A 24,654-nucleotide genomic window follows, 5' to 3' on the forward strand; every position below is an offset into this window, starting at 1 on the left:
CAAACTGAACAGGCAAGAGAGGGTCTGCACTGAGAGGAGCTTGTGAGCTTCCAGCAAGGGGGAAAACGGCTGAAAAATACTTGGCTGCCTTTTTCTTCTGCTTCTCAGCCTTCCTGATTGAAACAGACCGTGTGTACAAGGCACTCTCTTTAACAAGTAGTTCCTGTAACGTAAGTATTGTTGTTTGGTGGTATGGCAAGGGAGCAGAGAGTCTTAAGGAACCCATAGCCCCTGAAAGTGCTGGGAGGAGGAGTCATTCTGGTTGTCTGCAAGGGTGTTTGACAGCAAGGGCATCCTTCCTGAGGCGCTCGCTGCTATAAAGCTCTCCTGGTCCTTGGTTTCTGGTGGGAACACGGGGCTCATTGACCTTTCGCGTTGGGGAGTTCCTGTGCTACACTCCAAGCATCTGTCCCCGTAGTCTCAGACAGGAATGACTGCCTTCCTAAGCAGGTTTTGTGAATATAGGTCTTAGCTGGCTTTGTAGCATTTTTTTTTTTTCTCCAAAGAACAAGTAAAAAGTGCTGAGGCTGCACCTGGAATTTGAAAAAGAGGATTTTGAATCTGATGTAGAATTTCCTTGTGGAATTTGGCTTGAAAACCTTAGAATTTGGACCTAATCTGTAGCAAAACTGAACATTACTCAGGCAATGTAGTATTTGTCAGTACATGTGAATCCAGCTCTTAAGGTAGTTACAATTTGCCATTTTTTTCCTATTTATTGTGGATTTTTTCCTGTGTGGAGTACATTGGTGGAATTTATGTGGCTACAGTGCTTTCTGTACGAATTCTGCAAAGCAAATTAAACTTCTCTTTTTTAGCATAATGTTGCTGGCATTGACCATAAGTACAAATGAGGAAGCGGATGAGAGTTTTTAAAACATCAGATTAGAGTAATCACAATGTAAACGTGTAATATACCGGAAGAATGAAATGGTTTTCCAGTCTGATGGATTTTTCTTGTTGATTGCATTAACCTTTCATCCAAAGGTACGTGGGATAGCTTGGTGCCTGCCTTGGTAGTAGCCTTTTATGATTTTACATGATCATTACTTGTTAACTTTCTTACTGAGAAGCCCGTACTTTCTGATGTTACTCCTTTAAAGGCTGTCTTTGATCCCTTTTTTTCAAGAGTAGTCAGCACTCTTTTTTGTACTGTCTTTTCAGGTAATAAGTTTTTGTAAAAGACAGTTGGGAAAATGTTGCTGGTTTCCCATTTATCACTTGTGCTGTAGTTGCCAGGAAATTAGCTGGGTACTATGGCTTGTATAATGCTTGAATTCTTTTCTCGGCTTTCTGTCATATCATGTAGTCTCATACTCAAATACTAAAGAGGGTAATACAATTTCAAGCTTAAGATCACCCTCCTCTTCACTGGAAGGAGAAAGGGAAAAATATCCTGCACACACAGAAGTGAACAGAGAATTTTCAGCACACCAAGTTCATTTTTTCTAATGTTTGCTTTTTATTCCTCGGTGAATGTCTGATTCAGAGTTAAGTGATGGGGAAAAACTTCTATGCATGTTATTAAAGATAAATTATATTTCTGTTGCTGGGAAGGAGGAATTCAGTAGCTTGTTAAAAACTGATGTTTCCTCTGCCACGTAGATTTTGTTGGTTTGTTTAATAGAGCACTTAAGTGAATTCTTATGCATTGGGATTTTCTCCAACATTGAAGATAATTTTGTTCAATTGGGTTTTTAAACGTTTGAAAATTGGAATAAGAAAAGCAGCATTGTTTAGGATCCTGGCTAGGATTTTAAAAACAGGAACAACTCGTAGTGTTCCTTATTAAATTTAATTAATTGCTACTCGTGGGCAATATGGCTGAGTTATTGTTGCAGTGAGACCAATAACTTAAAAGATTTGGAGTTCTGTATGTTCAGACATCAGTTGGAGCTTTGCCTAAGAGTAGTTTGATGATTTAATTTTAAAAAATATTTTTATTTCAAAAGGGTACTGAAGACCGTCTCACTCATGGATTTTTAAATGCTTTTGGTGTTTCCATGGCTAAATCTTTGCTAAGAGTTTAGTCAGGTTTATTGGCAGTTAAAAACAAATCTTTACTATTTGGTACCTGCTTAATGGCGAGATACATGCCATTAATTTGATCTCAGTCTGTTTTGTATTGCACAGATGTTCACATTACAAAATCATTATTGTCTACCCACAATCAGCGCTCCTATCAAGAAAAACCAATATAGGAGTGGGGAACTAAATGGGTGTCTGAAGTCTCATCTTATTCTAGAGATAGTCTTTCCAAATGAGCAATAAAGGGGACTGCCTGAAGAAACACATCTTTGGTGCATCTGAGATGTCTGTTCTACAGCTAAAGGGAATACTCCAGCCTGACCGTGCACTCACTCAGCACCAAGCCTTTATGCATTGAATAATTATTTTTAATGAATAGCGTGGGGAGTTAAATCCTTATGACTTAGTTATTTCTCAAGTGAACTGAAAGTCTGTTTCCATAGTGAATGTGAACTAGTAATTTGTGATAGGAGTTTGAAGTAATGTAATTATTCAAACCTTTTTATGGTCAGATGAAATTTGCCAAACGTTTTAGAAAGGTTTGCATTTGATTATGAGAAAATAAAGTTAAGGAGTTCTTTCTGACCCTTGGCTGAAAACTGAAGTGAATATACACAGTGGCTACCCTAAGTATTAATGTATTTAAGCATGCGTGCTTGGGAAATGTGTGAAGTGTAAGGTTACTGATTTCTTCAAGCTCTGTCCTCACTGTATAAGGCATAGTGCTCTTGGGTTTACTTAGAAAATGGTGAAATGAATGTGGCTCCCCCAGGTAAAATTCTGGTCAGAGTGAAGTTATTAGCAAAATTCCCACTGAATGAGCTGGGAGCAGGATTTTGCTGAAACACAAGAAATCCACTTGAAATCCAGTGCAAGGTTAAAAAAGAAACCAAAACCCTAATTCACATTTGAAAAAGTATGCGTGTCTTTCGTAAACTTCATGTCCTTATTAAAATAAAAATCCATATTTTTTTTTCTTCAGTCACATCTCTTTTCAAACTATATTACTAAGTTAAATCAGAGTGAGTTTGTTCATGAAATTAGTTGCTCACTGTGTTCCTAAAAACAGTTGGTAACGCACTAATAAACACCCCTCGCTTCTGTGAACCTTTTTGTGTCCGTTTAGGTTTCCTTTGACAGGATATAATCTGTCTTTGACACAAAGTATTAAAAGTGTTAATCCTAAATAGATGAGCTGGTGATGTTATCCCCATTCAAGTAACCAGATTTTGAAAAACAAAAACCTTTTCTTGTATTTAGTTTCAAAGTGACTTGGCAACACATGTTTTTGTTTTTAATTTGTGCTGTCTGGCTGGTGGTGTATGAAAAGACTTTTAAAACCCAGGTGGAGATGCTGTCTCCGTTGTTTTCTTGTCCTGGTGAGGGGAGAGCTATGAGCTCTCGTACCGAGTATAAACGGAGGTATCGAGAAATGCGACCCAACCCGCCAGGAAGGCTGCGGCGCTGACAGAAATCCTTTACAGCTTGCTCCTGAGCTCTCCCTGAAACGCTCCCTGGGGCAAACCACCAGCCCCTGGGTCGGTTTGCCCGACAGAGGCAGGGAGGAGCAGCCCGCCCGGCCCACCTCGGTGGTCGCCCCTACCTGAGGGAGACGCGCTTCCAGCCCGGGAAGCGTATGATCCGTTGTGCTCTTAAGGACAGAGTGACGGGTGGTGCTGTGCCCGGCTGGGATTGAATGACTAGTGTGGTCTTAGCCCGTGCTTGGGGAAGGGGAGAGGAGCTGCTGTCCCGGAGGTGGCCCCGCGGGTGCGCGGACCGAACCTGCGGAGAGCCCCGCGCGAGCGCGTGGAGCAGCGGGGGGAGCGCACCCGTCCGCGCTCGGCGGGCACGGCGCCGGGGTGGGGGGGGGCCCGCTGCTGAGCGAGGGGTCTGCTGCTGCGAGGGCAGGGCGAGAACAGCCTGCTGTATTTCCCCCCTGCTTTCTCAGTGAAAGGCTAAAAACCATTTCTCAGCCCTTAAGGAGGGACAAGAGGGACTGAAGGTCCTGGGTTGCTTCTGTCATATCTCAATAGGAGGTTTGGGTTGGTATATAGGAGTTTTGGGTTGGTTGGGGGTTTTTTTTGGTTTTTTTTTTTTTCCAATAGCTAAACGTCATTTCTCCCTGCTATGCAGAGAGAGCAGGCTCTGTCTCAGCAGACAGGAAAATGAGGCAGCTTGATCAGCTAACGAGGTTAGCAAGTAATCCTCGTTACAGTCGTTTCCACTGCTCACCGCTGCTTGAGGAAGTAGGTCTTACTGGGGATTGCCCTGTAGTTTTTTGATAAAAGGCATTTTCCTCAGTAGTATTATAGCGGGTTTTTGTTACAAATCATTTTGGCTTGGCTCTTTCTCTCCTTCCTTGCCTTACCTTCATTTCTGCTACTGATTTCTTTCAGAATTTATCTAAATGGCTTTCCACAAACCCTGAGAGATCCTACCCCTCAAAGCTGAATTGCATTTCTTAACTCGTACTCCTCCTAGAGAGCTGTCAGGAGGTGGGTTTACATTCGGAGCAAAGATTGCTCGTTTCACCTCAGCAAGTATTTTTAGTTAAGCATTTTTTCCTCTAGGCAATTTCAGATGGTCTCTACTGGATCTTTAATAACATACACACTAGTAAGTTTTATTTTAAGTTGTTATTTGTAGTTTTACTATAATTTGGAGATAGCCGGGGGCTATACCTCCTGTAAGAAAAATATTTTAGTTCTCCTTAACGTGAAGGAACTTGCTCCATTAACTGCATTTGACTTAATGTTGTGAGCTTAAACACTAACCTGAAAGCTGTTAGTCAGACCTCTGGTTTAAAGCAACAAGGGTGTAATCACAAGTCAAATTGAGGTGGTAGCATTAGGTAGTTAGCAACTGGGTTTAATAGACTCTGCTATTGTACATTTGGTTATGACTTTCCTGTTGATAAAATTATTTTTTTGAGATTCTTTGGGTTTTATTCCTCAGATTCACTAAAAACTGCTTAGTTGTGAACTCTGAAAGCCTGATCAATTATTTTTTAAAAAATACACATAGTAAGGTAGTGAGGTTTTTAATTTTTTTTCCTATGTGCTAGAAGTTATTTTTGGCCTTGTGTTAGGAGCAAAGGCAGCTAGCATTTCAGCATCCTCCTAACTCCCGTTTCTGCCAGATGATAGAGGTTTAAGAAATACATTTGCTCCTAGCTCAGGTACTGCTCACACTCCATTCTGCTGGTCCGACTGGAGTGGGCAGTGCAATACAAGGCAGAGAGTCGCTGTGGGTGACTGGTTTTGGTCGGTAAGGCAGGCATACCTATTCTTCAGGTGAAGCTCTGTCTGCAATAGCAGAACTCTGGCTAACTTTGTGAAAAGGTGGCTTGAGAAAACAGAAAAGGATTTGCCCTTTCTTTTGACAAGCTGCAGAGGACCCTGTTTCCCCACATTTTCTTATTAAAATAAATTCACATGTAATTTTTAAATCTGTTGTGCCTGGTCAGTGGAAACTACAGTAGTTTTGTTGTCATTCAGACACCACAGGATCATGAAAACATATACGTCTGCCTTCACCCTACAATCAGGCAGAAACTGTCAAGCATACATTCTTTCTCACTCCTGTACTGTGGGAGTGGAAGATAGAGTACCTGCAAAATAGCTGGTAACCACGGTGGTCTTGGTGATGGCTACTGGGAGCGCTCTAAGATTACTCCTAAAGTTGTTTACAAGCTTCATCTGTGATGGTAGTTGTCAGGAGCAAAGCACTACCCTCTTGCCACATTAAATTAGTTTTTAGAATTCTTTTGTTTAGTCTCCACATACATTATGTTACTGTTACAGTATGTTAGTGTTGTTCCTTGTATATTGTTTCTTCTGGGAAATATCTTTGGGGAAACACCCTCCTGTGAGATTTGGTGATCTTTTTGGATGTCCAACTGGACAGGAACAGACTTTTAAACTCGGAGATTTCAAACCTTTCACATAAATGTTTTATATATACAATGAAATGCATCGGATTTAATTGTAAACAGCTCGTGGATTCTCTCTGCGTGCTTGGATGGGTTTTGTGTATTCATATAAGATTAATGTCTTGGTAGCTATGTAGCTTACAGTTCTACAGTCAGATTCATGACGTTCATTTTTCTGTGTTATTAATGAAAGTTTTAGCTATTAGCGGAAATATTTCTTGTAGAAGTTTTCCATGGAAGCTCTGCTAATCTTCATGCTTCCAAAAGGGAGAAGTGAATGTGTGTGAACTATGCACATGAACAAACTGTAGCAAATGTGTATAATCTAGCTACTGCTTTTTATTAAACATTTGCTATTGTATGATTGTTCTCAGCTGCTTATCACTTCATGTGTCTTTAACTTTTGGACTGAAGTTTTCCATGCTGGTTGCCTGAATTCCGGTATGTTATGTTTTAGTCAAAATGGCTCCACTGTTTCAAATAACGGGATTAATAAAAAGCGTATTTTGCATTTGTGAAAAAGAAATACTTTGGCATACTTTTCTTGAGAAGCTTATGTTCCTCTCTTATTTAGAAATTTGGCAGAAATGTGGTTTTTTGCTTCTTAACTTCCCAGTGCTACCAATAAATACTAGTAAAACGTTGCTTGTCTCACCTAGTGTACCCACATCAAACTGATGCAATGAAGAACTCCGTTAAAAGCCCCTGAGGAGGTACATGGTTCTCCTCTCAGAGCAGGGTCTGAACAGAACTGTTAACCAGGATTGAGGCCATATGCTGAGGACAAGGAAGAAGAACAGTATTAGACATGCATATTTCATTTCTGAAGGGATTTTTATCCTGGACTGTGAGAAAACCATAAATTCTGTAAAATAAATGCTATGCTGGATAGTAATGGGAAGACAAAGTGAATATGAGGAGGTTTGAGCTTCTGGGCTACTGGATTCCAGGAACAGCAGGACGGGTTGTCTTGAATTCTGCTGCAAAACCTGTCAGTTTGATTAGTGTAATGCATATTCCCAAATAGACTGGGGACAGCATGATTGTTTTTTAGGAGCTTGATTTAAAAATCTTAACTATGTTCTCTGTACTGCGTCTTCAAGAATTTGATCAGAGAAATGGATGCTTCATCACGCTTTTATCAGCGTGAGGCTTATTGACTCCAGTATTTGAGGGAATCAGAGCTCATGGAGAAATTTTGCAAGCCATATCAGACTCAAACTAGAAAGGCCACATTGTTTATATTTCTTGATTGTGTGTGTATTATTTTTAGTTGCATTTTAGGAAAATGAAAGCGATTTCTTAATTTTTCGAATGAACTGACTGCATTCTTTTGACTATGCAAGTAGAAATAGAGGAAAAAAAAATCTCTAAATTTACCTTAGTGAGATTTTCTAGTTATATTGTATAGGGTTTTTTTACACTTAAAAATTAGTAAATATTCTGGAAACTAAATGGAGAATATTAATTACACATAACTGTGTGTAAGCAATCATTTATTTGCTTAGGTAGTTGTTTTTAGAACTACTTGAGTAAATAAATTCTACTCAAGTAAGTTCTATGAATCAAGGTAAGTTTAAATAGTGCTTTTCACCATTTAAAGAAAAAAAAATTCATCATTTGCTTTTAATGGTCCAGCAAACCTGCATGTGCTTCCATTCCCTTCTTGTACCCCTTTTTGGGGAAAACTCAACATGGTTAATGAGTTGGGGTGCAGCAAAATTTGTATACTTTAAGAAGAAAAAACACATGGAAGAGTTCTGCCAGTCAGTGTTTGTTAACAAAGTGAAGCATGATTTCAAAAACACTTTGAGTTTTTGATTTGCTTGAAATAGTTTGTTTACAAATTTAGGCCCAGATCTGACAGTCGGGCATCCTGCATGAATACACCAGAAGTGCACCTCGTATTTCAGGAAAATGCAGGTAAAAGCATTGCAGTGTTGTTTCTGAAATGTGAGGGTTTGGCCGGGTGCCTTGCACTGTGTTACAGGTTGTGCTCCACATCTGGGTGGATGTCTTTGTGGTGGGCTCCAGAAACATCAGGTCTCCACTGGTGGTACCCCCATGTCTCCTTCCTGGTTTGAGCTGGGTGGTGTTTGGTGAGGGACCAGGTCCCACCGCATTTCCCTCCTGGACGTTGGTGCCCAGGAGGTCTCGCCGGTACAGCAAGCTTGGGGAAGTTGATGTGCAAGCTGACTCAAGCAAAGTAGTGCCTCAGGGACTGAAATAAGCCACCCCTGTTAGGGACCTTTATACTGGTATGACTATGTTAGCACATTTGCTGGCACCGAGATTGTTAGAGAAAGGGGAAAGGATCGCACCCTAAGGGATGTTACAGTGCGGGTGAAAGCTGCTGGTATCAGCGTGGCCTCCGCTGCCTGTGTGTATTTCTACACGTCTGTCTTCAAACCCCTCAAAGAACTGAATTCAGATCATGTTTAGCTTTAGTTACAGGATGAAAATTGATGTAAGCTATAAAGTCTTTAGGTATCCAGAGTACAGTATGAAACACAGGAGTCTCTTTAAAAGCTCATCCAGGGGATGACAAACTCCCTTGTTTGCTGGCTGTCACGTCCGGTAGTGTTTTCTTAATTTCCAGTAGGACTCTTCAAAGACTTCAGAGGCCCCGGATTTAAGTGAGGGAAATAGGAGTGCAGTCAAGCCTATGATGCCTCACGGCTTCAGAGAAGAATATTTCAGCAGTTTCATTAATAAAATAGCTCTTAAAGCGCAATGGAAAATGAAATAGCAGCAGTCCTACGAAAGAGATGCTGAGAACCACCACCACCTTTGTCGTTCACTGAAAAAAATCAAGTCTTGGTATAAGGAGAATTTTTTTTTAGAAAAACAAACTTGACTGCAATGAGCTGACACAGGCAGTACAGTAATAATGATAAACTTTATAAAGCAAAGTGTCTCTTATTAATGTGCTGCAAAGCACTCTAGAGATTCTCAATTCTCAAATTAAGCTATAAAAGATAATAGAAGAGCTTATAAAGTTTCTGCACAGTGAATGATTTCATGGCAGTGGCTTTGTTTGTTTTAATGATGTGAGCAGAGGGCATTTGCCCGACATCTTCAGCATTCCCAAGGGGAATAGGTACAGCAGTTACATTTTACAGTTTCACTGACATTATAGGGGTGCTGGGTTTTGCAGTTGTATTATGGTGTACTTTATAGATTGTAAGCTTTGAAATTAAAAACTTCAGTGAGGAAACAAACGTGGAAGTTTACTGCTGCTGTAATTCAGCTGGTTGCAGAAATAAATACATTTATTTACATTTGCATGGTACATTTGAATAACAGTTGAGGGCCATGACTTTTTAGTGGCATCCATAATCTTAACGTAGCTCTTCATGGACTGAAATACTGTTGTAAGTGGTGATGTTTTGCTCATGAGCTCATCGAAGAATTCATGAACCAGTCAGGAATAGAGACAGAGTGATGCTCTTCCATCTCAGTTGACCTTTTTGCCTTCCCAAAACCAGGTATAAGCAAGTGTTTTTTGACTGTGCTGTGCCTGTGCTGTCCCCACCCAGTCACCCAGCCTTAACTCCCACATACATGCTTTCCTAAAGGGCAGATGTGTGATAATGAAGTAGGGGATTTTTCATCCAGCTAAATGGAATAACAGAGAAAAGTCTTAATTTTAGAAGTTAGATTTGAGGTACTGCTAACAGATTTCAATTTGAATGCTCTGTGTTTACTTCCTGATATTTTTGTAGGTCTCCTTTGCCCCTCTTCAGTTCACTTTCATGATAAAGTTGACTTACAAATCTCAGCAAAACTATCTGGAGGAGGACTGCGTCATACTGTTGTGAGGTGTTTGTTGGGTTTTTTTAAGTGTAAATTAGTTTTCTCTTTAAGCAGAAAAATGTGTCTACAATGATGCCATGAAGTGCTCTAGAAGACTATGTATTGCAGGCATGGTTTGCATACAGAGCTTTATACAAAGACATTTACACACAAGTGTGTACACAAATAGACAATTTTCAGAGACACGTTGTATAGCTTTTACAATGATGGGAGGTCATTGCATGTTGCTGTCATATAAAGAGTCTGCAAGAAAGCTCCTCTGAATTGGGAGAAGGAATGTAATTTCATTCATTAAGAGGTAGAAAATAACTTTCTTTTTCCTGAAGTCACCACTTGTCAGACTGTTTGTGGGCTTTGAACTGAAAGATTTTTCAGACTAGGAAAATATTTGTGGTGTTATTTGCTTTTTTAATTTGGCAGATTCGTCTGCTTTTTGGAGGAAGGATTGGAATAAAATGAGGAAACTAGATCCCTTTCTCCCTTTTAGGGGTGGAGGTTTATTCCAGCTGTGAGCACTGCTAACTTCCCTATAAAATGCTTGTGCATTGCTCAACTGTTCTCATGTGTTTCAATTAAAATTTGGTGTTGTCAGTTCAGATTTGTTGTAAGTGCAGTTTGGTGGTTTATGTTATGCAGCAGAGTAATGGAAGGCAAAGCATATGTGTGCAAAAAAAGGCATTTAGTTGGAAACTGGAGTTCAACTGCATTCAGTTCTTGCCAATGCTGCTTTTAAGTTTGTGCTATTTTCATAGTTTCCAAAAGTGATACTGTTACTAAAAGAAAATAGCCCCCTGAGCTGGCATTTTTGATGTTTGCTTCTGGCCACAAGGTAAGTGTGGTTTGGTTATTTGTTAAAAATCCACATAGTTCTGTCTGCGGATGCATATTTGACTGTTTTTTTCCCTGTCTGTTCTGTATGTTTTTATTAAAAAGTCCCAGAGACTTTTTTGAACTCTAAAATAGATGTAGAGCTTCAGGCTTGCCATGAAGTCTCAACAGATAGAAAGCGGGTTGTATCTCAATGTATGATATGATGTAACAGGAGCAAAATCTTTGACATTTTGTTGGTAATTGAGCTTTAAAGTTGTGAAGACACACATGCTTGAAAATGGCCTGTTACAAATCTGTAATGTGTACTGAATTTAACATGTCAGGGTTGGTTGGTTTGGTTTTGGTTCTGTCATCGTACTAGGGAATAGATTTTATACCTTACTTTGGTGATATTTTTTCTTGCATGTTATTTAAAAAAAAAACCAACAAGACAACGAGCGTTAAGATAGAAGAGGTGGGAAAAGTCAGAAAAACGCCTAGGTAAATTTAGATTTAGATCAGATATTAGGAAGACATTCTTTGCTGTGAGGGTGGTGAGGCACTGGGCCAGGTTTCCCAGAGAAGCTGTGGATGCCCCATCCCTGGAAGTGTTCAAGGCCAGGCCAGATGGGGCTTTGAGCAATCCGGTGTAGTGGGAGGTGTCCCTGCCCATAGCAGGGGACTTGGAACTAGGTGATCTTTAAGGTCCCTTCCAACCTAAACCATTCTAAGTTTCTGTGAAATCAGGATTAGTTTTACTAGCTTATGTATATACTGGATAGCAACTTACTCCTTCCAAGAAATTGGACTCCAAAGAGGACAAGTAATTTTTCCATTTGCTGTTGGAAGACAGACCTGTATGCAGTTCCTCTGGACACTGTCTCTCACTGACAATAGCCCTTACTCTTTTTCTGCTGCTCTGGAAGGTAGGAGGACACGGCAGTGGTCCCCGGGCATGGGGTATATATCCCTTTGAGCTGAGGGGGGATAATACAGTCAAGCCTGTCCACCATTGCCCAGTGGGAGACTCCAGTTTACCTGTGGGTTCTGGGGGTGACCGTCCTCCCTCAAAAAGATTTTCTGACTCCTTCCTGTTCCCTTAGGTCAGTGTGTGAAGAAGTACAGCATACCCTTAAAGAAAGTGTGTGCCATTCGCAGCATCAGCATGCAGCCTCACAGATTTTGCATTTAAAAAGAATGTGAAGCACAGATATTTAGTTTGATGGTAATTAACTTTGAGCAGTGTACCAAAGTATTTGGCACATTTAGAAGTGTTTTAAAATCAAGGTTTCAGTTTGTTTCTGAGAAATTTTGTAGTTAACCCAGTTTCTGCTCTTGATGCATGAGTGACTGGGTACCATATGATGAACTGTGTTACATAAGATGCTCAAATTGTTGATCCAAAATTCTAGCTATTTAACTCTTCTGGGATCTTAGTGTTTCTTGTTTTATTTTTGTCCTGTTTTCTCTTTTCAGTATTTGAAGTGTTGATATGAAGCCCTTTTCTGCCAGTGCTGTTAGCAGAAAGAACTTATGTACACCCATCTGCCTGTTCCTTGGGCATGAGAATGGGTTGCTCTGTCAGGAGCTTTTAACTATGTGGTATAGATTAAGACAGGTGGGGTTTTTCCTGCTTTCCCCTCTTTCCTCTAAATGGGTTTGTGTCTTGCAGCAGGATATAGTCAAGTAAAAATCATCAGCATCGTTGATTCCAGCTGCTTCCTCAACAGAAAAAGTGCATTTTATTTGGATGAGCTTTGCTGTCTGTCGAATGTTTCGAGAGGAAGACAGTTTCTCCCCTTCTGTGCATCTTTCCCACCCAGATGTTTGGTTCTTTATTGTATTTTATTAATAATAAGTCCAATGCTTTCTTAGCTGTAGGGCTGTAATGCAGAAAGCAGATGCTCCTGTTAGAAAATATTACGTGATACTAGAAGCTTAATTATCAAAGGCACAAAGTCAGACTCTCATTACATTTTCTACTTTTTTAAAAAGAAAAAAATATTCCATAAGTGTTCTGTGTTTTTATGGTAAGACTGATGAAAGGTTAACAGCTGGAAAATACAAAGCTGCAACTCCATGGCTGAACAAGAAAAATAATGATTGTTCATTTGCAGAGATCATTATTTTCTTCTAATATGAGATGCAGTGTTTCCAGTTGTAGTTGTGAAGCTTTAATTAAAATTCATAATTATTTATACATTATATCTGTGTAGGGTCTTCCTATAGGAATCTGTCTCTGTATTGGGAGAGGGTTGCAGGGGGGAAGACTGGCAGGTAGGCTTGAAAGACCATACGTAATCTTACGGGTATTTGAAAGTCAGCATTATGATTTTGTGGTTAAAAGGATGTTGTGAAACACAGAACAAGGCCAGAGAGGTCAGATTTCCCTAAATACACAGATAGTATAAGAAGAGAACAGTTGAATGGGATGTTTCCTTGAGAGAAACAAAACAGGCCAAAATTTCTAGATAAAAATACCAATTTTTGAGTTGCTGGGTTGAAAACCTCAGAGTACTTTTGTTCCCCCGGTTACATGAGTGGTGTTCCTCAGGAGTCAGTGCTGGCACTGGTGCTGTTTAACATCTTTGTCAGTAACATGGGCGGTAGGATGGAGTGCACCCTCAGCAAGTCCACCAACCACACCAAGCTGTGCATGGGGTTGACACGCTGGAGGGAAGGGATGCTGTCCAGAGGGACCTTGACAGGCTTGTTCAAGGCCAGGCTGGATGGGGCTTTGAGCAAAGTGGGTCTAGTGGAAGGTCTCCCTGCCCACTGCAGGGGGGCTGGAACTAGATGGTCTTTAAGGTCCCTTCCAACCCAAACCATTCTAAGATTCTGTGATTAAAGAAGGTGCTGTCAGTGTTGCATCGCTAGCACACTTCTTCAGTTATGTGCAGTTACGTGCCTCCAGTTACAGCCAGACACTGTGTATGGGCATAGCAAGAACAGTTTTAAAATATAACAAGGTTATATTAAAATTCATGTTATTAAAAAATGTTGGTAGAAAATAGATTAATAAAACACATCATGGTGCTCTTGGTGAGTTGTTTGGTTTTGCCAGTCCGGATTAGAAATGCTTCCCGAATTACAGCCAGAGTGAGGGAGTTGGAATTCTGTCCTTGTAACCGTACTGAACTAGTACTTCTCAGCTACGGGAATTTCACAGATGTAACTGATAACAGCACTGCTTCCCATGCCTTTATGCAGTTTGTTTATGTAAAAAGCTGTCCTTCAAGGACAGGAAAAAATAGCCTCTTTGCTTCTGTATGTTGAGTAGTGAGGGATTTGAGAGAATGAGCTGTGTAGTTCTCTGGAAAATGAGATTTAGCTGATCACGTCGGGCTACTGCTTCCCAGCTGTGCTCTCCCCTTGAATTTTGAGAGTTATTTTGTCAATTGTTTTCCAACAGATTTTTTTGAAGGAGGCCAGGCTTAAGGGAGAGTATGTGTTGTTGGTGTTGTATGATATGTACTGAATCACTGTCCTCTGACTTTGTTAAAAGGGTTTCTTTGGCATGATTTTACAATGCTAATAGAGTTGTTCGGGATTTTCAGAATGATACACTTACTTGAGAACAAAATCTAATCAATCAAAATTCTGCTTTAGCTTTTTCTCCCTATTTTACCAGCAACACCTCTGTTCCCTAAGAATTTTACAGCTCTTTAATCCACAAGTAGAAGTTATATCCACTTCACTGACAGGATGGGAAGCCTAGAGAGATCAGGTAACGTGCCCAAAGGTACCAAGTCCAACCTCCAAAGTCCAATCAAAATACGAGAAATTCAAACCTGTTATTTTGTTCCTTTTTTCATTTCCAGGTTAAAAGTTGGAGTAAAGTTGTATTGTTAGTTGTAACTAAGAGTTGCTGTCGCAATTATTTATGCCTCATTGACTGTGGGGCTTAGAAGTACACACATTTAAATGCTGAAGAAGCGCTTTCTTTGGTATTGCCTAGATTGTTTAGTAATAAAGCAGAGTTAATTTTCCTTAGCCTGGCATGGGCAAAATCACCATGAACTCAGGTGAAACTGTTGCTTGGATGTGACTTCGGATACAGACTCCATATTAATCTAGTTGCTATCTAGTGTCTGGCAGGAGATAAAATTCAAGTGGATGCCCTGGAATGTGTAGCTCCAGGAGACCATGTTAAGGCAATGGTTTGGCTGTCTGGATTGCTGCATTGAGTTTGGAGCTCAGTCATAGTATAATGATGGAATTACAATTTAAACTTGCTGGTTTTCTTATGTACTGAGAAAACGGAGACCTGGTCTTAATGGCAGCAAAAAAGAGTTTAAAACTTAGTGCTTTGTGTAGATTGTTGTAGTTCAGCGTGAAAATCAAAACTGGTAGAATATGTATCAGCAAACCTCAGGCTTTTTCAGTCATCTAAAATCTGGTGCAGTTCTGTGGGAGAAGTTTTAGGTATTGTTATAACAAGGGTCCTTTCTGGATACACTCATATCTTTTTAAGTTTTCTGTGGTACTAGAAGTAAAATTGCTTTGTACAGTAGATGATCTATATAGGAAGTCTGAAATAGTTGCACACCTTCTTTAGGTTAGAAGAGGCATACGCATGTGACTGACTTCTTGCAGTGACTGCAGCTGTATTGCAGAATGCCAGCGTCTCCTGTGCTGCCCCCAGTAATGCTGGGAACACCCTGCAGCTGATGTGCCCAGTGCTGTGTATAGTTTCTTTAAACTGGGTTTTGTTTGTCTGGATAATGTTCTATTTGCATTTCTTCATGCAGCGTGCAGATGATGTTGGCTCCTGAGACACTAAATAAACCAGATGAATTCTTGTGGCATGGCTTGATTTGCAGGAAATGAGAACTAGCTTTGTGCAGTAATGTGTATAAAATAGTAGTGGGCCTTTCTCCTATGTTCCCCACCCTCCTGAACAACTGCTGCTCACAGCAGATGGACTTTCATAGGACTGACTGATACAGTCTTCCAGAAAGTTAGGAAATTCTTATCAGTGCCTCTTAAATTAGTATGGTGGCAGTTTATTCTAATTCAATTGTATAGTTCATGTTTTATTCTTTAGCAGAAGAGGATTTTGTTTGGTTGTGGCCCAAGTGCATAGGATGCCATATCCTTCTTGAGAGTGGCTGAGCACCCTTGCTTCCCAGTGGTGTATGCAGCAAACCCAAGTGCTGTACAGATAGTAGTTTTATTCTCCAAGACAGTAGTTTTATTCTCCAATAGCTTCCATGACCCTTGAGTGTTTCTTCAGCACCGGTTCATTTTTCATTACAGTTAGCACAGGTTCACTGTTCTCTTCTGCGTTTTGCATTCGCCAAGATGAGCATTGTATTCTGCTTTTTCATTCATCCTAAGTGTTTTGACAGAACTTGTAATAATGTTGGATAATTCTTCCTATTAATCTCTGAATTTTCAGATTCCCATACGTATTTACTTCCGTAGTCCCCAATACTGTTCAGTGGGAGGACTCCACCATTCCATGTCCATACACTTCTTGAGATTTTCACACTGGAGATACTGTCTTCTGCATTTTCTTTCCAGAACAGTCAGAGTGCACGTTTCTACCTTCACAAACAAAGTGCAGCTTGGCTAGAACCACACAGCCTGCTTTTTATGAGCAGAATAGGTAGGTGTGTCTGTATCTTCATTGTGTATATTAGTATTTTTGGCTTCTCTAACCAGTTCAGTGGGAGGGGCTGGTTTCAGCTGTGCACTCTTCCCCTGGTGGGTGCGATGCCCTCACCCAAAAGGTGCTGTCAGTGGAGAGAGGAAGGGTAACGCTGGACTTCCTAGATGATGGGAATGGCTGACATAACTATCATCTGCTGCGGGAGAAGAGCACTGCCCAGTTGCTTCTTTTGTGCGAGATCTGTCAGTGGAGATGGCAAATGACCATGTGCTCCTGTTACACCTGAAAACCTAGATAAAGAACTTGGGAACTTGTTATGGCTGGTGAAAAGCTACGAAATGTGTGATGCACACTTGGAAAATGGAGAGCTTGTAAAAAACGTACATTGTTTGCATCTGTGTGGCGGGTTCTCAAATTGAGGTGAAAGGAAGCCAGAAGAAACATTTTGTTGAAGCAGCAGTGAGTTGCTGTGGGAGAGGAGGAGGAGAGAAAACTGTCTCTCATCTTAAGCTTAGGCTCCACATTGATAATGGTCTTGGCAGCAGATTGGCAGTGTGGCCATGTTGTGCTCTCCTAAGGTGTTTCCTCCTTGCTTATGCATCCTACGTGGCACAGCAGAATTAAACCAGTAACTTGCCTGGTTAAACCAGTAACTATCCTACTGCTGCTTATCAGGGTGGTCAGGTTCTGCAGCTATGACTCACAACCACAATTTTTCCAGTGGTGTGCAGGGATGCTAAATGCCCTTTGGAGTGTAGGTGGATGTTGAATACTCAGTCTTGAGATACGCAGAATCCCCTGGGATTCTGGGGGAACACCAAGTCGTGGGAGCACCAGTCAAAAACTTGTGATCTTATGTCCAGTCTGCTTAATGCAATTTTTGCTTTTACCAGCCTTTTGCAAATTCAAATACTGACCCAGTGTTGCTTTGGAAAAAGATTAATTGAGACTGGATTCTGCTTTTACTACCTTTTTGTTATTTTGGCAAATAAAATTCAGAGCTCAGGTTTTTCTCTGAGTGGTCAGGTTCATAGAACAGCATGATTAATGATTTCTCTTGACAACTTCTGGTAATCATAGTTTTATTAAGGTCCAGAAATAAACAATGCAATCTTTTCATTTGCCCTGCATAACACAGCTTGTACAATTTCTCCCAGTAATTATCTCATCCCAATCCAATAGCTTGTCATGGAGATGTTAGTAAATTTTTCCACTGGGGTTTTACTGCATTCTGTCAGCACAGCTATGATAAAATGTCTGGCTCTTTAGTTTCTTCATAGAGACAGAAAAGAGAGGACCCAAATTAATTATTTCACTTCACAAGATAAATGGAAGGAAATGTGGCATGCTCCTTTGTGTTATCAGTTATTTGTAAGATTTCTTCAAGTGAAATACTCCTTGCTATCTGATTACCAGAGGCTATTCACTTGGCATGAAGCTGCTAAACAGACCGACTTTTGTATCATTGCTTCAGTTTGTTGCTTTGCTCCGAAAAGAAATAAACAGGAGGAGGAGGAGGAGGAGGAGAAATGTCTGTACCAAAACATTAATTATTTTTCTTTTAAACTGGGCCTTATCTGTAGTGGGTTTTGCAGTGTGTGCTGGCATTGGCATTGAAGATATATTTTGCTTTATAGAACATTTTTTTAACAGGCTAGAAAAAAATGATGCTTGCTTTTGGCCATATGCCCTCTTCATGAGCCCTGTTTCCTGCTTCAACTAATGCGGAAAAGACCACACCTCACTTTGGTTGTCCTCCATTTGCCCCAATTCAGGGAGTGCTGTAACAGAAAAGAAGTAAAAAGAAGCTTGGGCACTATTCCTAAACAAGCTGAAGAGTATCTGAAAGTGTCTGTAGGAATATAAATATGTATAATGTAACATACAAACTCATTTTATATGTCACTGAAATGCACCAAGGAAGTGAAATAGAGGAGCTGTTTAAAAAATCACAACTGACCTATACAAATACTGAAGATAGAAAGTGAAAAAAAAGAAGGTATATGTGTGTGTGAGGAAGATGCAAATAGATAAACGTTTTAAACATCTGGGTTTCTGTTTGATTTGCGTAGGGTCTGCTGTGAAAGTCACCTTGAGTTTTTTAAGTGGTCTTTGAGTTATGGAGCATACTGTTCCCCAGGAACCCAGGATTCATTTAACACTGGTGCAATGGTATCTTGTATAGAGAGAAGAAAATAACATAAATGAGGATCACGCAGTAAAACACAGGCCTTACCATCTAAAAAAGGGTAGATATAACTAGTAGATATTAGTATATCTAATTTAGAAGTCTATGAGAAGGAAAGCCAAAGCCTGGAAAACTTGGTGAATCCAAAAGGAGATGGAGGGGTGAGCTGTATGTGTGTACATATGCTTCATTTTAAATTGCTTTAGCAAACTTCAGAATAAAAACAAAATGTTGGAAGTGCTTTTTCAGCCAAAAACTTCTTAAATATATATCCCAAGTCTGTCCTGCCTTAATGTATAGGAAGTCTAGGCCTTACTTCAGTTAATTATTTAAGCACATGGATAGTTCAATACTTGTCCTGGCTTCAGTCAGGACAACTTAGTTTTTTCCTTGAACTTGGAGACACGCTTAAAATCTCCCATTGAGCTGCAATCACGCTGCCGGCTTGGCCAGCATTTCTTCTGCTTTTAGCCACCAAGGGTTGCCGGGGGCTGCCGGAGCTCCCACAGGAGGTCTGCCCCCGTTTGGCACCTGCCTTCTGCAGGGACCACCGCGAGAGCAGCGTGGGTTAGCCCAGGCGCTCTCCCCTCTTCCCTTCTCTCACCTGAAAGCCGGAAACTCAAGCAGTGAGTCCTCCCGTGATTAAGTTAAATTAAACCACAGCTTGCAAAACTGTTCAGTAACCTTCTAAAAAATGTAGATGTGTGGGCTTACTCTGCAGATACTCCTGTTGCGAAATCTGTTGAACACCTTAGTGAAATGCTGTTCTTTAGGATGCCTTGTGCCAAGGGCTATCACAGGAAATGCTTCCCATGGCTGTAGCTCTTCTGACAACACATCCTGTGAGTTCTTAATGCCTCTGTGGGAGCAACAGCACATGGCCAGAGAAACAGACTGTATCTAGTGAAAGGAAATGGGGAATAAAAAACCCAAACAAAAACTCCGGGTTGCAGCTTTTACATGTCAGCCAGTGCTTTTGAGTTTTTCAAGACATTGCAGAGATACCAGTCTTGGAAAAAGCAGTGTTTCACTTCTTTCAGTGCAAGTTCCACCAGGCTTGGTCCTGACTGATGGCTGCACAATATCTGGCAAAGTGTAAATGTTATTGCAGGATTTAATGACACTCAATGGCTATTTTTCTCTCTCAGATACTTTTTTACAGTGGCTCTTTAATATGTGTCTTCAAATGTTTAGAAAAGAGGAAGAGCAGGTTGACTAGCTAAATATACCATGAGAATATGGAACTCCAATAAGGTGTTAAATTGTCAAAATATTTTCTGTTTCCAGTTTGTGTGAGGTTCAGATGGTGGTGTCTTTCCCAGGACCAAATCTGAGGCAAGTGGAGAGGATGAAAACAAACTGATTTTATTTTTCTCTAGGTATTCAATCATGGAAGTGCATGGCAGCTGAAAATCTTTATAGCACAGCTACGTATTTATAAAACACAATGTTTTGCTTTAGTTTCCTTCTAAGATTCATATAACACTGCAGTGTATGGATGAAAGCAGAAGTGGAATTCCTGTTGCAATTGGAAAGGAGGTAACAGATGGAGCAAAGAGAGAAGCTCTAGTCTTTCTAGTCTACATTTTCTCTTTGCCATCTGATCAGTATAATGGAACACGTTCCCACCAGGGTCTCTGCAGGTTGTGAAAAATTCAATAGTTGCATCAAAGATCACACTTTATTGTAGTTTTATCAGTGTTGTTTGCTTTCCACACTCATTTTCAGGTATGTATTTTCACTTTTCAATCCTTTAAGCAGGTTGGTTTTACATTTCTGCACCACACTGGTATAAAAGAATAAATGCATAGCTTCACCGGAGTTGGCTGAGGCACACCTAAATGTGTCAGTAGAGGTCCTGACCCATTCTGTGCATGCAAAACATGCCAGTCTGTTAGGAAACAAACACAAACTTCCTCTTTAAGTATCAGTTCAGCTTTAATGGAAGATTTCCGAATAACCTAAAGTACAATAGAAAGTTCATAGCTCTGTGTGCTGTTAAAAATTGAATTTGCCATTTTCCTGATGTGCTGTAGTGTCGTCTGGGCTGCTTTGTCATCTTCACCTGGATGCATTCAAAATCTGAGAGACCTGGAACTATTGTGCACATGGGACTAATGGAAGGTCTGCTTGTTGAAAATACCCGTTAAACAGCCTGCTTAGCTGTACTTGTGAAGCATTTTATAAGTACTGAACTTGGTTATGAGCTGCGAGGAGACCCAGCAAGCACTGAGCACCGCACTGTCCTGCCCCAGCAGCCTGCTGCTTTTCCTTAGTGTGTCCTGCTAGCCACCTCTGAGTTCATTATCTGTCAAGGGAGGAAAGTACTTTTGCAGTGACAGATACTGCTCACTTAGGGCAATCGAGAGATACCAGTATCTTCTTTCCCTTGCGTCCTTAAGAGAGGACTTAAACCTGATGCAGGGCACTACCATTTAAATTTTAAGCTTTGAATAAACTCTGTGTTTCAATGTCTGTTATGTTGTTCAAATTACATCTTTCTGTCTGAAGAAGCAGTGGTTGCTGAAAGTGCCTGTGTCAGAGTTTCTTCAGCACTGTTGGGTTCTTAACTAGTTTAGCAGAAATGTGGAAAATAGTCCTTTTAATGAAAAGTTAATTTTCAAGAAAGTGAAAGTATTTTATTCTTTTAAGAATCAGAATTGTATTATACCTAATACAAAGATGTAACAGTAAGAGAATTTCCCTGGATGCGAAGGTAATAGTGCACATCTCTTGAGCATCTGTAGGATGGGGAGAGAAACTTAAATGTTGAAAATAGAAGGGATCAAAATTGTAGATTTATAAATCAAAATCAAAAGTTATAAGGCTGAAAATGTGAATGCGAATATGGACCTGCTCTTATAAATATAGAAGAAACTCAGGCCTCTAGAGAAAAAGCTTGGGAAATGAGTGCAGCATCCATCTGTAGTCATTATAGAATAGATAGCACAATGTTAAGAGCCAAGAGAAATACATGCTGTGGTGTATGTGTATTATACTTGATCAGTTGTATTTATTTTGGAATAAAATAATCTCATATGAAATGGATATTAGTTGTATAGAGCACTTTGAAGGGCTGAAAAAACATCTTGAGGACCTGACATTCAGGAATAATGCCATTTTAAACACTATTCTAAAAAATGTTTATGCAGCTTTTTCTCATAGAAGGAGCTACATGTAAGGGTGTTCTTTTTGTTAGTGCCTTTGTTTTTTTCCTTAATTTTTACTTTCTCCTCTATTAAGTTGAGATGTTTGGGTAAGAAATGGTGGGAACATTGTAAAATCTGTTCTGTAACCTTATTTGATTTGAGTTAAAATTACTAGATTTGAATACAAGTGAGTAATGAGTCAGTCCTCTGCTGTATTTTGAGACAAAAATGTGTGTTCTTCAGTAATACTAGTGTCATAAAATTGGCAAAAAAAGCAGTAACATCATTAAGATAGAAAATTTATCTTTGTTAGCAGCTAGCTTTCATTCAGTGTGTTCTGAGGAAAACCAACATTCATTAGGTGTCAGGCTCACTTGGTTTCAGTGACACACTTGAGCAGAGACCCATTTTGTCGCCCAGGAAAGGGCCCTAATGAAGCCCCGAAGGGCTGGCTGGCTGTGCACTCGCGCTGCCTGCAGAGCAGAAAGTTCCCCAAGGAGCATGAGAATCTTCTCTGCAGTTTTGGACCATCAGGGATATTCAGCCTTACGCTTCAGGGTATAAGGTAGTCTCTCGATCTTGCAGGTCAAGATGAAGTGTGAGGTGAGGCTGGGGGACAGCTGGTGGGATATTCACACCTGCCTGCTGAGCCTGGACTTGCACTGTTCAGGAGACAGCAGGTGCTGGGACTGACAGTGACACTGGCACCCTCTGATGTGGACTGCTGTAGAAGGTTGACCTTAGTTCCATCCAATACTGCAGGCCCTGGCTAGACCCAGCTGAAATCCATTAGTAGATCGTAAGATAATCACGGATGTAGTTTCAAGCTGCCTGTGTCACTGATAGAGATAGTGAGCCAAGCGTTGTTACGTGAAGGGACAGGATGGCTGGGGAGTGAGCGGGTTCTCCTCCAAGTCCTCTTTTCTTCCTTGTTTTCTAAAATAATCTTCTCCCTAAACATGTGCCTGTCTGCTGTTCATCTTCACCCCATAAAAGTAAATGTATCCTGGTTTTTAAAAGCTGGGTGTGCAACAGCTCTAGTTTTCATTGAGCTGCAGATACCCATGCTATGCAGAAGTAGTAGTATCAAGAAAAATGTTACCTCCTTTCTCTTGTGTAGCCTGTGGGTGTTTTTAACCTTACGGAATGTTTGAAGACATCCGAATTGCGTCATCTGTGTTACAATTGAGATTTTAAAGAGATAATCGACAGCAAGACATACAAAGCTTTTTAACCGCAGAAGACTGTTAGAATGGCATACATAGTGTTGGCAGACAAGCGCGCTCTTTTACTGCTCCAGAAAAGAAGGGAAGCAGCTATATGAAATGCTGATAATCTCACTGTGGTTTTGAATAGACTAGACTTGAGAGCCTTGAGTATTTTTCCTTTTCCCTTTTAACTGCAATTTTGTTATTGTATTGCTGCCCCCATCTCTGCTAAATATGGCTTTTGAAATGTAAATCATATCATGTTCTCAGAGATGCATATGACACCCTCAGCACTGTTCCTCTTTGCACTTCAAAGAGCTGTGTGGTCACACTTTGCATCTCAGCAAAATCGCAGTATTTGCCTTCTGAAGATCTCCTTTAATGTGTACAATCAATCCCTGATAATGTGTGTTGGGTTTTTGTTCCCTGGAGTCTGTTAATTTTAGTGTTGCTACAGGTCGTCAGGATACATAATCTCTTCTTTTTTAATTTCTCAGTGAGCGTGCCTGAGGAGAGAGGAACACAAGAGAGGAGAGACAATTAAACATCACCATTGGCCAAGACCTGAAAAAATGGTGCTGGATGAACAGAGGATTAGAACTTAATTGTAAAAGGGAAATAAAGTCTTGGCAGGCGATTTGCTTCATTTCCACATTCATCATGGCCCAAATCCTCTGGCTGGCTGGTTAATGGGACTGTCCAACGCTTCCTGCTTAGGTTGAGTGCAGATCCCCTCTGCCTACAGATTGAAAGACCTGGGATCAGGTGGGAACAGGATGGTGCCCAATACGGGAATGGAAAGAGAAATGGACTCTGACGAGCTAAGATGGAAGTGACTTGACAGCTCCAAGCTCAGCAGTTGTCTCCAGTAAGGACAGGTTAAGACGGGAATCTCAAGCTTCGCTGGGAGAGCAGTATGCAGGAAGCTGGTTTTCAGGCCACGAATGCTTTCACAGGTAAGGAATTATGTTCTAGTGCGGCTCATCATTTTGGGGCAGTTTACTGGAGTTCAGAAAATAAATTGAACAGGTCCTCACTGTCGTTAGTGCCTTATGGTACTTTCAGTTTAAATAGTATTTTAAAACAGTTCCCTTGAGGAACAGTTCAACGCTTGTATTAACAGTGAGTAACACAGTTTGCTTGTGTTTCAGGCCCTCAGAAACGGATGGCCACAAGCATTAGGAAAGGTGTATCTCAGCTTTCCTCCTTAAAGTACTCATTAATAGATTAACAGCTTAACAATGAGTAGCCTCCTGGGTCAGTATAAAATGTAGTCTGTGAAGTTGCTCTTGTGTTAAGCATGGCAGCTTGGTGCGGGTGCAGGATGGACGCAGTTCATATCAGGAGGCTTCTCAGAAGCGTGTCAGTGTTGAGCGTTATCAACCAGAGCACATCTCTGGGCAGAACTCGCCAGGTACCTTCTCCCTCCTGCCCTGCACCATTGGCATGCTGCGATGCCTGAACTAGTAAAACTGGAGGGTTTAAAGGGTAACCGTTTCACCTGAGTGCAGTGTATTTCCCTGCACATACCTTGAAAATAATGTAATGAGAAAGAGGACGCCAAGGTGGTGTGTCTCTCTAAGGAAAGCTCCCTCTAGCGTAAAGTCCACTGGAGTTCATTCATTGCTTTCTGGTTTCTGATTTGAGAGGTGGGAGAAGGAAATGGGGATCAGAAGATCCTGCTGCTTTCTTTCCACGTCTGGCAGCCAGCTGAGACCCTGCGTGAAATGAGTAGAAAATCAGTTGGGTATTTCTCTTGCTTTAGTAGGTCTAGCTAATGGATTAGTACCAGAGTGAAAGTTAGTGATGTCCAGGACGTTTATGCTTCCAATTTAAAATGTGTACCTTCCGAGTAAGTTTGCTGGATTGTGGGTTATATGTATGGGAAGATCATTTTGTGTCTCGGGCTG

At 40.7% G+C, this 24,654-nt stretch overlaps 1 protein-coding gene across 1 annotated transcript in view; it reads left to right on the forward strand.

Annotated features, from left to right (window-relative positions):
* The first annotated feature begins 848 nt into the window (after positions 1-848).
* LDLRAD4 (low density lipoprotein receptor class A domain containing 4) overlaps positions 849-24,654 on the forward strand; it is a 212,670-nt gene continuing 188,864 nt past the window's right edge. Inside the window, exons 1-2 of the mRNA XM_080378125.1 lie at positions 849-987; positions 23,242-23,700. Coding sequence (XP_080234251.1) covers positions 23,661-23,700 — 40 coding nt within the window. The 5' untranslated portion in view covers positions 849-987; positions 23,242-23,660. The remainder of the gene's footprint in view (positions 988-23,241; positions 23,701-24,654) is intronic.

Source organism: Falco punctatus (genome assembly GCF_963210335.1).
Source record: "Falco punctatus genome assembly, chromosome: 3".
NCBI lineage: Eukaryota > Metazoa > Chordata > Aves > Falconiformes > Falconidae > Falco > Falco punctatus.